Here is a 13,595-nt window from a genome sequence, read left to right on the forward strand (position 1 = left end):
TAATTTGGGATTTTTGTTGATTTTGAAAGCTGAGTTTCTCCTCTTTCGAATGGTACACTTTATTAAACCAGATTCGCACTATAAATGTCTTTAAAACGATGTTTTATTACCCTATCTTATATTTTTGTTGACTTAAACTTTCAACAATGAGGGGTAATCGATCCATTTTCGGCATCAGATTTCTGAAAGTATCCCTCGCAGGGCCTCACTGTATCGCATATGAATGGAAAGGTTATCGCCTCAACTTTGACCCCAAGTGTGTGCACACTTTGAATTCGACCAATGAAAAGAATTGTAAAGCGATTTTGGCCTGTAAACAAAGGAACAAACACAGCGAGCACCTGACCAAGCAGCGTGCTCCTATCAGTTATTGCATAGCAACCTCAGTGTTCCGACGGTTCTGATTGGCCCGCTTCCCATCAAGGGACACAACCGTAACGATTTCCGCGTTTACCCCACGCTTTCCCTTGCAATCAAATCAGCAAACGATCGACATTGCTGCTACGATTGCAAATCTTTTGAATGAGAATGGCGATACTGATTTTCGAGAATGATTGTCTGCGTGAAGTAATGGAGGACTACTTCGATTCGGAAACTACGAATGCAGAGGAGGAGGAGAGTGATTGGGACGAAGATGACAGCGAGGAAAGCCGTTCAACTTCCCAACCGGTTGAACCCATGTCTGTTTCGGACGAAGAAAACGAGGAGGAGATAGACGAACCTGTTGTTCGGATTGTCGAAGATTCTACCCCTACTGACGGCGCTTGCAACGGCCAGCTTGACCTGGCGATCCAGGAGGCGAGAGATTGGCCGTGCAACTGCAAGATGAAGGCCGATGGCAGCAATGGAAGGCGACACGAGGGGGGGGGGGGGGGAGGCTGCGTCGTTCAGTTTACACCGGAGGAGATCAAGGCAATACATATTTCGATCGCCGAGATGGATCGAGGTAAAAATTCTCTCGCGTCATTGTGTTGTGTTTGTTGTTTTTTATTTTAATTCTTGCAGTTAAAACGTTTCATGCGTCAGTAATGTTTTTTCATCAGTCAGGGGGAAGGAAGAACAACACCAAGGCCCTTACTTTTGACAATTTTTCTTTCAACGTTACCACTTTTTACCCTCTAAAATATAAAATTTAGCTAGATTTGATAAAAATGATGATTGGAAACTAAAAAGAAAATACTTTACTGTGTTCCTGTAAATGTTCATTACAATAGAAGCATGGTTGCTAAGGAAATATTGTGTTTGATTGTGCTTCTCCTTTGAAGGCTCTTTTCTCAAAATGGCCACCGGGCCCGTTCTATACTTTGAAACCCCATATCTCAGTGAGTTTTGAAGCTACAGGCATAAAATATATCAATTTAAAAGGAATTATGTGAAGAATATGGATATGCTAATAGCCAAAATAGCGGTTGTTCCTGGTTTTGTGAAACTGGGTCATAGGCGAGTCACCAGCGAGGGGTGAATCTGAAACACGTGGACAAGGAGCACGCGTGGAATGTTTGCCTCAATAAAAACAAGAGTATTCATTCTTTCACAACACGACTGAGGTATTTACGGAGTTCGTCTATTACGTCACTCATTAACAAGTTTTTACTCCACCTTTTAACTCGTTTTGAATAAAAAATCATTTTACAAACCCGTTATTCAAGATATAGAATACAGACTTATAATTCTTACCAAGAAACATCTTAACTACTTTTCATTTTAACGAATTCCACAGAGCATTATCATCTCAACCCCACCCCCTGCCCTCCTCTCCTTATTTATTTATTTATTTATTTTTTGAAAGCGGACAAACACTCAAGTCCTTAATGGCTTAAAACCGTAGGACTTTTAATATTAATTTTAAATAAGTTTTTACTTCAAACAGCTGAAAATTGTTATCTCTTCCACCAAGAATATCGCTTTCTACCCAAAAAGGTGGAGGGGGGGGGGCAAAGGGGTGGACATCTCTTTAGTATTATCTCCGGCTGTAGATAGGCTTATATAGATTCATTCACTCTCAGGTCCTTACCAGTGGAGAAAATAAACACGGTTGTCCCACAGACCAGCCGTCTTCAAAGCCGACGTCAGATTTCCAATGCCTTCGTCCATACACGTCACCATCCCTGAAAACAACATCCCATCCATCGAGAAAAAGAATGTATTCTACATACGTGAGAGAGACCACTCATGAGATAACAATATCGTTCAAACCACACGTGTGTGTATCATGTAAATGAGGTCGAGTCAAACTAGTCTGGCAGGGACCTGCTTTTTCACTGCTTATGATGCCAAAGTCACCAAGACAAACGTCATTATGGAAACAAACTTTTGCGCCTACTGTTTCCCTTGAAAGAGTTTTTAGAACTAACACGTCACGCTACACTTTCTAAAGTGACGTTTCTTTGCTTTGACGTGAGAGATTGCACAGGCTTTACAAAAGATCGAGGTTCCAAATACACGTAAGTACATTAAGTAGGATAAAATGAATACTACATGGCTTGGTGTGTCGTACCAGATTTACACTCGTTGCTTTTTTAAATATTGAAAATCTCGATTTCGTTCGCAGTTCAATATTTAAAAAACCAACTCGTGTAAATCTGATCAGACACACCAAGCCATGTAGTATTATCTATACACACAGCCAATCTATTTTATGGATTCCTGACTCACAGTACATTGATAAACGTCATCCAAACTGATATCCTCATACACTTCATGGTCTCTTCGACCTTTACTCAAGTTTAATGGATTTAAGATGAAGTGGAAAACGGTTTAAACAAAACCTTCAGAGCAACATGAAAATGAGTACAATTTTGTTTTAACCACCATGTAGATGTAATTCTTTTAGGTTTCCCAAACAACCATTCACAGGTTTTCTCCACAATCCAAGAATTAAACCAAAAGCAATACACAAAAACTGAAACAGATATCGGAGCAAACTGAACTTGTCTGAACGTGTGTCTATCCCACCGTCTCTCTGTGTGTCCGTCATTCAGTCAGTCTGGCAGTCGTTCCGTCGGTGCGTATGTCTGTCGGCTTGTCTCTAAGTCTGTCGGTCCGCCTGTCTGTCGGGTCTGACAGTAAGTCTGTCAGTCGGTCTGTCTGTTTGGCTATCAGCCTGGTTTCTGCTTGTCTGCTCGTCTGTCTGTCTGTTTGTCTGTCCCATCGTCATTCTGTTTGTCTTTTTGTCCGAGTCTGTCTGTCAGTTCATCTGTATGTCTGTCTGTCACCCTATCTCTAAGTTTCCCTTACAGTGTGTCCGTCCGTCTGCATGTCTGTTTGTGTGTCTGTTTGCGTGTGTGTCTGTGTGTCTGTCTGTTGGCTGTACCTGCATACGTTCTCCTCTTTGTGTCCTTGATGTCACGGTATTGCTCCTTGTAGTGTTCGGGGACTTCCAACGGGCCGTGCACAGACTGGTAGGCCAGGTACAGGAATAACGGGCTCTGTACAACACACAGTGATGATTAAAACTGTACAATATCGATTGAAAAAGCAACTTACGGGGCAGGATCTTAGGGTGGTTGGTGGAGGGGGGGGGGTGTCCTGGGTTCTGTAAGTCCCCCAGCCCAACCCCCCTCTCTTCCCCCCAACCGTTACCCTGTAAATATACTCTTTATTTTCAAGGAGAGACCAAAAGTCGCCTTTCAAATGCTAAATTTCAACAGCATATGGGGGAGTCAACCTTTAATCTTTGTGTAAATATTGTTTGATATGAAAAACACTGTTCGCGCTGTGGGAGGAAAGACTGCTACGACGATGACCTCATTGCTCAATGACATAATTATACTTCCCTGCAAGTCTCATAAATCGAGAAATATTTTTTCTGTCTGAAAATAAGCACCACACCATGGATCAACCGACTGACTAACAGCCTGATACTTGAGCGCAAAACTGAGGCAAAAAGCAAAATAAACTTCTAGTTTTGATTCCTCCTCAAACGACCTTCACCCTAACGTAACCCTTTCTGACCTTCGTGGAATCATTCGCCATGATGACGTCAGACGCTTTCTGTGTGAAAAGTTGGGCAGAGTAGTGCCCCGTTTCATTGAAAACTGGGTCATACACATACACACACACAGACGCACAAGCTCACACACACACACACTCACACACACACGCAATTACTTGAAAGCACAGTCTCACACACACACACACACACACACACACACACACACACACACACATGCAATTACTTGAAAGCACAGCCTCATACACACGCACACATGCATACACACACACATACACACACACATACACACACACTCACACATACACACACACGTGCACAAACACACAAGCACACTAGCCGAGGTATGTTTTTTGTTTTTTTTTAAATAGCAGTTTATTGACATTGTTCTGTTATTATAATTTGATTAGTAGAATCGAGTTATATTTTGCGAATACATACTACAGTCTATTTGCTTCAACAAACTATTGACAGTGCTAAGACATAGAAAAAAAGCTAAGACTCTTTGCTTCAACGAACTGTTGACAGTTTAAATTTAGATACAACAGAGTTGAAACACTGTGCTCCAACAAACCGCATTCAGTTTCAGACAGAGACAGGGGCTGACACCCTTTGTTCCTACACACAGTTTTAATCAAGAGAAGCAAGCTGAAACTAATGTGTTTTTGCACACGGTTCTCTCCCTCTTTTGCATTGTGGGCCGCTCATGGCTTCCCTGTCTCATGGAAAGCTGAGTGTCTCACACAGATCTATCCTCTTCAGCAATTTGGGCCAGCACCTGCTTTAAAAGGCGCTCGTCCCGGCCCCGCCTCCGTCTCTCCAGCAGCATGTTGATGGTGTAGAGAAAGGGGTTGAGGGCGGAGTTGAGCGGCAGCACCAGGATGGCCAGACCAACGCTGACCTCCCCTGGCACGGCCACGCCCCTGGCGGCCAGCAGGCCCAGCAGACCAATGGGGAACCAGCACAGGAAGTCGGACAGCGCCACGCTCACCAGGCGGCGAGCGATCCTCCGGTCCGCGGATTTCCTAGAACTGTCCGTGACGGCCACGCTGTTGGTTGGAACATAATGGTATTGATAATGTTCACACATTACAGTCAAGACCATAAGATTTTTACTAGATATCTACAACCTCATCCTCTCAGTTTAATATTGTATAAATGTATATGTTCACATGTCAACGACATATTTAAGATGGAGAACAATAATTAAGACATGTATCCTCAGTGCTTTTCTCCCTTGAAATTGGTAAGACGGGGTTTTAGTGATCAAGTGTGGACTTCTTTACTTTTTTCCAACCTAATGAAAATACAAGAAACAGACAAATGAGAGTAGAAACGTAAAACCCTGAAGTAAACCAACCATTCAATCGGTATTGTTTTTTTGTTGTTTTTCTCAGTATAATAATCACAACTGTTACGAAAATCTCCATGACAACAAGTACAATGTTGTAGTTAGTTCTTTTGGGGCCATTTGATGTCATTATGTTGATTGACATCGTGGTGTAAATGTATACTAATGGTTTGACACTGTCAAGGGAAAAGTGTCAAATACCTTCCTTCTCGTGCAAACACTAATGCTAATCAATATAAATTCGTCTAGACTTTAACATGTGATAAGTGCATCCTCAAACTTAGCCCCGTACCACACTTAAAGCAGCTGGCTGTTTTATGTGCATACTGGACATATTTTGCAGCATTGTTCGCAGATTTCAAAAAGCGTGAACTAAAACAAAAATTCCAAAGAAAGCAGCGAGACTATTGATACTATTTGACCAGTTGTACGGATTCTTTCGCATGTAAACACCTAAACTTCTTCTTCTTCTTCTTCTTCTTCTTCTTCTTCTTCTTCTTCTTCTTCTTCTTCTTCTTCTTCTTCTTCTTCTTCGTCGTCGTTCATGGGCTTAGACTCCCACGTTCACTTATTGTTTTAGCACGAGTGGATGTTTACGTGTATGACCGTTTTTACCCCGTCATTCCGGCAAGATACGCCGATTTCGGGTGAGACATCTGGGTATTTTCGTGTTTCTATAATCCACCGAACTCTGACATGGATCACAAGATCTTTTCCGTGCGCACTTGGTCTTGTGCTTGCGTGAACACACGAAGGGGGTTAAGTCACTAACATGTATGCACATACGTTGACCTAGGAGATCGGAAAAATCTCCACTCTTAACCTACCAGGCGGCAGCGACCGGGATTCGAACTCACGACCTCCCGATTAGGAGGCCGACGTCTTACCATCACGCCACTGCACCCGTCTAAACACCTAAACGAATCTTTTGTGATTAACATGACTGCCTACACGGTAAGGAAGATGACTTAAAACCAACTGACCTGTCTATGCTGTTGGCGCTGATGGCGGCGTAGATTGACGCCTGGCCCACGACGATGAGAATGAAGAGAATAAAGTTGAAGACGATGATGACACCGAAGGCGTACTGCTGGCCGGGGAAGTCTCCGCGAGTGACGGGCAGCGGTATGCAGATCCCCGTGCGGCTGTAGAATGACCAGTGTGACGTCACAGGCAGCAGGGGCACGGCGGCCATCACCATGGCGACCAGCCAAACGCTCGTGCACGTGAGGTGGGCAGATCGAGTGTTGAAGCGCAGCGAGCTTAGCGGGAAGCGCAGCACTAGGAAGCGGTCCAGCGTGATCAGGCAGATGATGAGGGCCGACACCTCGTTGGACACCAGCGACAGGTACCCCGCCACACCACACCCGGCGCTGTGCCTCCACCCCACGTCCTCCCACAGGTAGCTACCCCGGTACAGGCGGTCAGCCACCCCGATCACGGCCAAGTACACCCCCATCAGAAAGTCGGAAAGGGACAGGTGGGTGACGAAGACGCTGAAGCCCGACTTGCTGCTCTTGAGGTAGAGCGTTCTGACCACGAAGCAGCCCACGTTGCCCAGCAGGGCCAGGGCGGCGAAGATGGACAAGAAGACTCGGTACAGGTCAGAGCGGAGCAAAGACTCACACGACGACAATTCGTCAAAAGGAGCCCTGCAGTTGGCCAGGTTGAAGCCAGGGGGCAAGGTGGCCTGACAGCACAGCTTGTAGTTGTCAGCGGCCACAGACTGCAGCCGGTCCAGGCCGGAAAGTAGGTCACGCGGAAAGTGGGTCATGGGGCAACCTTCAGTGTCCAGGACGCGGAGAGCGGGAAGTGAGAGCAGGCCTTGTCCGGTGATGCGATCCACTCCGCAGTGAGAGAGATTCAGGGTGTGCAGGCCTGGGAAGATAGCAAACCTCTCCGTGTCCAGTGTGGGCATGTGCACGCCAGACACGTCCAACGTTATCACAGCAGGGAAAGACAGATTTTGAGAATGTGAGTCAAACAAAGACTGGAGCGGGTTTCCAGACAAGAACAGGTGTTGAAGATTGGGCATTGCGCGAAGATGACCCGCGCTGACGTCATGCAGGCGGTTGTGGCTGAGGTCAAGGCTGCGGAGGTTAGGGAAGGTCAGGTTGCCGACACTCCCAAGGCCGCACCCTGACACGCTCAGGTGGATCAGGAGCGTGTGCTCAATCACCCGTGACGGCGTCAGAGCGCTGCCGCTGGCGTCGATGTATCTGATGTCTGGGTGAAGCAGGTCCGCCGGGAAGGGCGTGTGACAGGCGACACTCAGTCCGTGGCACGTGCACCCTGGTGGGCAGGCGATAGCACAGAACAGCTCGTCGTCGTCCTGCGGACACTGGTCCACGCCGTCGCACACGTGTGTTGGGTGCAAGCAGACACTGGAGCCGCGGCAACGATACAGACCACGACACGACACTCTCCCACACCCCGCCTCGTCCTCTCTACCGGGGCAGTCGTTCACGCCGTTACAGAGGAGGAAGAGGGGCAGGCAGTAGCCGTCGTCCGCACACTGGAAGTGTGTTTCTGGACACGGCAAGGAGGAGCTGTTCGCGTCCACCGACTGAGGCAATGGAGTGATGAGGAAGGGGAACTGGTCCTTCCTTGTGGAGGAGAGAGGGATGAAGTTGACCAGTGCGGGGGAAGGGGGAGGGCGGATGGTCCGCTTAACGTTGAAGTGACACTGATCTTCGTCTGACCGATCGAGACAGTCCTGCTGGCCGTCACATAGCGCTGACAGAGGCACACACTGCGACACACATAACACATCATGTACCGATTGGACTTTGTATTTCTCTTCTTTGGACCATGTGAGGTTAGAAGCCGACTAAACCTCATATCTAGCAAAAATGTGCCAAGACTTTGGAACAGAGTGTGACGGGCGGAGTGGCGGGGTGGTAAGACGTCGGCCTCTTGATCGGAAGGTCGTGAGTTCGAATCCCGGCCGCGGCCGCCTGGTGGGTTAAGGGTGGAGATTTTTCCGATCTCCCAGAACAACTTATGTGCAGACCTGCTAGTGCCTTCTCCCCCTTCGTGGGTACACGCAAGCACAAGACCAAGTGCGCACGGAAAAGATCATGTAATCCATGTCCGCGTTCGGTGGGCTATAGAAACACGAAAATACCCATCATGCTTCCCCCGAAATCGGCGTATGCTGCCTGAATGGCGGGGGAAAAAACGGCCATACACGTAAAAACCCACTCATGCAAAAACATTAGTGACCGCGGGAGTTTCAGCCCGTGGACGAAGAAGAAGAAGGAACAGAGTGCGTGTTTATGTGCGTTCAATCGTTAACAGTCATGTGCTGGTGTTGAAGCCAGTCACGTGACCTAAGGGATCCCCTATTTGTTGGAATTACGCCTCTTCCTTATGTGCAAACAGAGTAGAATATCTCAGAGCTATATGTTGTCTGTCCGCCTCCCTCTTTCTGTCTGTCTGTCTGTTTGTATGTCTGTCTTTCTGTCTGTCTGCCTCTCTCTCTCTCTCTCCCTCTCTCTCACAGGAATGGTTTACACGTCTGTCAGAAAGTACACGCCTTGAATTTTACCACAGTTTCAAAAGTTGTATTGGGCACGAAGAATACCTGGACATGATTAATGTGAGCCTATATAAAGTTGCTTTGTCCAGATTTAGACTGGGGGTCTCCCCATGCAATGCCCATCGACATCGTTACTCTCACTCTGACACCAGTCGTGACTGTCCTTTCTGCCCGGATACTGCTGAAGACGAAAGCCATGTTGTTTTTTATTGCCCCACTTACGATTCTGCTGGCCGATGTGAATGCGTGATGTATTGTGTAAAAAAAAATTCCATCTCACACGGCATAAATAAATCCCTGCGCCTTGAATATGTGCGAGATATAAATTGCACACATTTCTTTTTTTTAAATCCAAAAAAAATTCCTGCGCTTAGAACTGTACCCACGGAATACGCGCGATATAAGCCTCATATTGATTGATTGATTGATTGATGGTAGTCTGAAGCTATAAACATGTACTGATGTAGATAATTAAGCAGTCTTTTGTTCTTTGTAAATTGTATTACAAGTACTTTGTAGATGAAATCTATATATATATATATACGACTTGTGTGTGTGTGTGTGTGTGTGTGTGTGTGTGTGTGTGTGTGTGTGTGTGTGTGTGTGTGTGTGTGTGTGTGTGTGTGTGTGTGTGTGTGTGTGTGTGTACCCCCGTTTCCACAGGTTTGGTTGCCTAAATCACCATAAGGCAACCATCCACACGTGGATGGCAACCTAAACTCTGGATGGCAACCTAATTGTGTGGATGGTCGCTTCATTTAACACCGTTAAATTGACTTTTTTGACGGAAAGAATGTCATAACAATGTTCAAAATGACATTCTTTCCGTCCTCTATAGGCGACGAAATAGGTCAAATTTTGTGCATTTTTTAGTGCAAAATTCTTCGATGCCGGAGCGAGTACTGCACCCAGTGCTGTTGTAGTGCAAGTGCACTAGAAAGGCACTGCACCCAGTGCCGCCTCTTAGGTAACCATCCACACTTTAGGTGCGTGTGTGTGTGTGTGTGTGTTCGCGATGCACGGCCAAAGTTCTCGATGGATCTGCTTCAAATCTGAGAACAAGTTGAAGCTGAACAGTGAGAAGACGGAGGCCCTTCTCGTTGGAACACGACAGAAGATTGCTTCCCTCACTGTGACCGACCTCCAGCTGGATGACGCGACTGTTCCATTCTCCCCTGCTGTCAAGAGCCTTGGCGTCTTTCTCGACTCCACTCTCTCCATGCAGACACACATCTCCTTCATCATCAAGACCTGCTTTTTCCACCTACGACGCATCGCCTCCATCCGTCGCTACCTCACCCACGACGCCTGTGTCAAGCTGGTTGTCTCCCTCATCTTCAGTCGTCTGGACTATTGCAACTCCCTTCTGGCCGGCCTCCCCGCCTCATCCAATGGCCTACATCGAGTCCAGAACGCTGCTGCCAGGCTGACGTTGAGGAAGACGAAGCGAGACCACATCACCCCCCTACTTCGCTCCTTGCACTGGCTCCCTGTCAACACCCGAATCTCCTACAAACTGTCCACTCTGGTCTACAAATGTCTCAACGACTCTGCTCCCGAGTACCTTCAATCCTCCCTGGACCTGTACACCCAGCCCTCCGACCGTCCCCTTCGTTCTGCTGCTGACCCACTCCGCCTTCACATCCCTCGCTCGAAACTCGCATCTGCTGGTCAGCGTGCATTTCCCTCCGCGGGCCCCTCCGTCTGGAACTCCCTGCCGCTTGAGCTTCGGCAGAGCCCCTCTCTTGACGCGTTCAAGAGTAGGTTGAAGACTCAGTTCTTCCCGTAGCTGGCTGCGACTTTCATGTTCGACGTGATGTGTTGTGCCCCAAAAGACATTCTTATGCTGTGCTCTGTGAGAGGTGTTTTCTTCGTGTTTAATATTATTTTGTTTGGACCTAGCTATTGATGTGTACATTGTTGTTAAACAGTTGTTTGTTGTATGTTTATCAGGGTTTGCTAGTGTGTGATAGGGTTCGTGTCCGTCTGTAGATGTTAGTTTCTTTGTTAGTCCTGTGTTGACAACTCTTCGACAAGCGCGTAGAACTGTACCCACGGAATACGCGCTATATAAGCTTCATATTGATTGATTGATTGATGGAAATTTGGTGGGCATATTCAGGTAAACCCCGGACATAACCTGGTCGATGAGAATTTTTAACACGTGCTCTCAACGCGCAGCGCTGAACCGATTTTGGTTTTTCTGTTCATCTTCCCAGATCCATTCCCACTAACTCTTCCTTATCTTCTCCAGTGTTTTGCGCATTTATCTCCCTTCCTTCGTGTGGCGTCAATCCATATTCCCGTTACTATTTTTAGAAGGTCACTGTCCACAACGCTTTCATCCCGGCGAAGCCGGATATTCCCGTTACTATTTTTAGAAGGTCACTGTCCACAACGCTTTCATCCCGGCGAAGCCGGGTATTCCTCTACTTCTTCCCGGCAAAGCCGGGTACCCGGCGAAACGGGTATTGATTCTAGTCATTCATACATTTGAAGATGCATAGTAATACTGTGCATGGTAATTGGTATTATGTACTTTGTATATACATAAGGCCTAAAAAAAAAAAAATAGGTGTGGTTACGGTAACCCGACCTACCCTATTTTTAGGGGCCAACCCAATAACTTGTTATTACATTTGTCAAAAAAAAATTAAAACAAGAAAACGAGTGCAGAAAACGCAATGAAAGCGAAAGCGCTCGAGTCGTCATGCAGACGACAGACGATGCAAGGGAAATTACTAAAAAGGCCCAACAGACGCTTGCCATGACAAAAATGGCGGCCTCTTCTTCGGTTGCGAGTGCTACACGCTTGGTTGCTCTGCCCATTTAAGCCTGGCGTCCTTTAAAAAGGACGCTTACATTTTCCCCACCTGATTTACAACACAGACTCTGAGAAAGGTCTAAGTCACTGATTGGTGTTAGGGAGGTAGCAACGTTTCAGAAGCTGAGTTGGAGAAAGTTATCTCTCTTGGCAGTAAAGTGTCATGGTGGACAGCATTCAAAATCCACATGCTGAGCAGATCAAGATGAGTTCCAAAAGAAGGTAAGGCTATATTTGTGTAATTATCAACATTTTTAATATCATTACTGAAGGTAATTTGAATACAAAGGCATAATCTAGAAACATATTTTTCTTTTTGTGAATATAGTCCATAGTTTGTGTTATAGGCAGTTTCGATCTGGTGTCCTTTAAAAAGGACGCTAGGGCTAAATGGCCAGAGGTTTTTTCATGTACGGGTTGGGTTTGTTTCAGATTCACTGTGAACGAGGTAATAGATATGCTTGAAGATGATGACTTATTTCAAAGAGCTGACATCTTTCTCGACCCTCCTGAAGTTGATGAGTTGACTGATGAAAATAGTGGTGAAGAAGATGGGGAGTGTGCTGTCCACAACTTGTCCGGACGACAACTGACTGCCAGTGCCACAGCTACTATTGTGGGACTCAGTGGCAGAACTACATTGGGAGAGGAGAACAGTGGTGGTGATGGATATGGCCAAAATCAGGCCATTGATTACCATGCTCAATGAGAGATGCCTCATGTACTTCAAAAAAATCATGAAGCAACAACATTTGAGTATCGACGAGAGCATGATCCCATACTATGGGGGACACGGTGCAAAGCAATTCATTAGAGGGAAGCCTATACGCTTCGGATACAAGATGTGGGTGCTGGCCACACCCCTTGGGTACTGCGTCCAGTTTGAACCCTACCAAGGAGCAAATGGCAGGCAAGCTAATGCAGATGAGTATCCAGGCATTAGAATGGGTGGAGCCGTGGTGGTTGACCTCATCTCTGAGCTGGAGGAAGAGGAGCCGGAAGATTGTTACCATCTGACCTTTGATAACCTGTTTACAAGTCTGAAGCTTGTTGACGTCCTCACGAGCAAGAAGATTGGATGTACAGGAACGGTTCGTGCCAACAGGACCGAGCAGTGCCCACTGAAGTCAATCAATGAAATGAAGAATACCAAGAGAGGCACTTACGACTTTCAACAGGCCGAAAACACAGGAGTGATAGTGGTTCGATGGAACGACAACAACATCGTCAACGCTGTCTCCAATGCAGCAGGAGTCAACCCTCTGCAGTCAGCCTCCCGGTGCTCCAAGGCAGGGAAAAAAACGAGTCAAGATCTCGCAGCCCTTCCTGATCAAACACTATAACAAGACAATGGGCGGGTGCGACAGAATGGACCAGAACATTGCCAAGTACCGAGTCTCCATACGATCCAAGAAATGGTGGTGGGCCATTTTCAGCTTCTGTCTTGACCTGTGTGTGCAGCAAACATGGCACATGTACAGGGCAACACCTGCCTCAGAGTACATTCCCATGGATCTTCTGGCAGTTCGGCGTGCCATCGCGGACATCTACCTCAAGAGGTCACACGCTGCTGCCCGCCTGGAGCTCCCTACCCATCCTGTCGGACGTGTGGCAAAGCTGGACAGAAGAGTTCCACCAGCAATCAGATGTGATGGGTTGGATCACCTGGTGGAGCACATCTCCAAGCAGAGAAGATGCGCACAATGTGGCAAAAAGGTCAAACAAATCTGCCTGAAGTGCAATGTCCCTCTGCACCGAAAGTACTGTTTTGTGGCATTTCATACTCCTGTGTAATCGGTAACTGACCACTTGACCACTCACAATGAAAGTGAAAAGCTCTGACGAGCTGTACAAAAATCGTTGAAAGCAATTTTGTTTGCACAGATTATTCACATTGGCAGGGTAACAGGAGAGTGACTTGCACCAT

The 13,595-nt window shown here is 46.7% G+C and overlaps 1 protein-coding gene across 1 annotated transcript; it reads right to left on the reverse strand.

Annotated features, from left to right (window-relative positions):
• Positions 1 to 4,249: 4,249 nt before the first annotated feature.
• On the reverse strand, positions 4,250 to 9,042 carry LOC138976920 (G-protein coupled receptor GRL101-like). The gene is made up of 3 exons (XM_070349814.1): positions 8,986 to 9,042; positions 6,287 to 8,055; positions 4,250 to 5,001 (listed from the first exon to the last, which is right to left on the reverse strand). Exons 1-3 carry the CDS (start codon positions 9,040 to 9,042, stop codon positions 4,692 to 4,694), a joined length of 2,136 nt encoding a protein of 711 aa, XP_070205915.1. The 3' UTR covers positions 4,250 to 4,691.
• Positions 9,043 to 13,595: the final 4,553 nt, after the last annotated feature.

This window comes from Littorina saxatilis, linkage group LG9 (assembly GCF_037325665.1).
Source record: "Littorina saxatilis isolate snail1 linkage group LG9, US_GU_Lsax_2.0, whole genome shotgun sequence".
Lineage (NCBI taxonomy): Eukaryota > Metazoa > Mollusca > Gastropoda > Littorinimorpha > Littorinidae > Littorina > Littorina saxatilis.

What these genes read in the sequence shown, in the direction of transcription:
- LOC138976920 (XM_070349814.1), bottom strand. Translation starts at nt 9,042, where the DNA reads ATGGCTTTCGTCTTCAGCAGTATCCGGGCAGAAAGGACAGTCACGACT. An exon ending in CAGTCACGACTGGTGTCAGA is followed by an intron (nt 8,056 to 8,985) that starts GTGAGAGTAACG and finishes TGTGTGTCGCAG; the next exon opens with TGTGTGCCTCTGTCAGCGCT. An exon ending in AGCGCCAACAGCATAGACAG is followed by an intron (nt 5,002 to 6,286) that starts GTCAGTTGGTTT and finishes TCCAACCAACAG; the next exon opens with CGTGGCCGTCACGGACAGTT.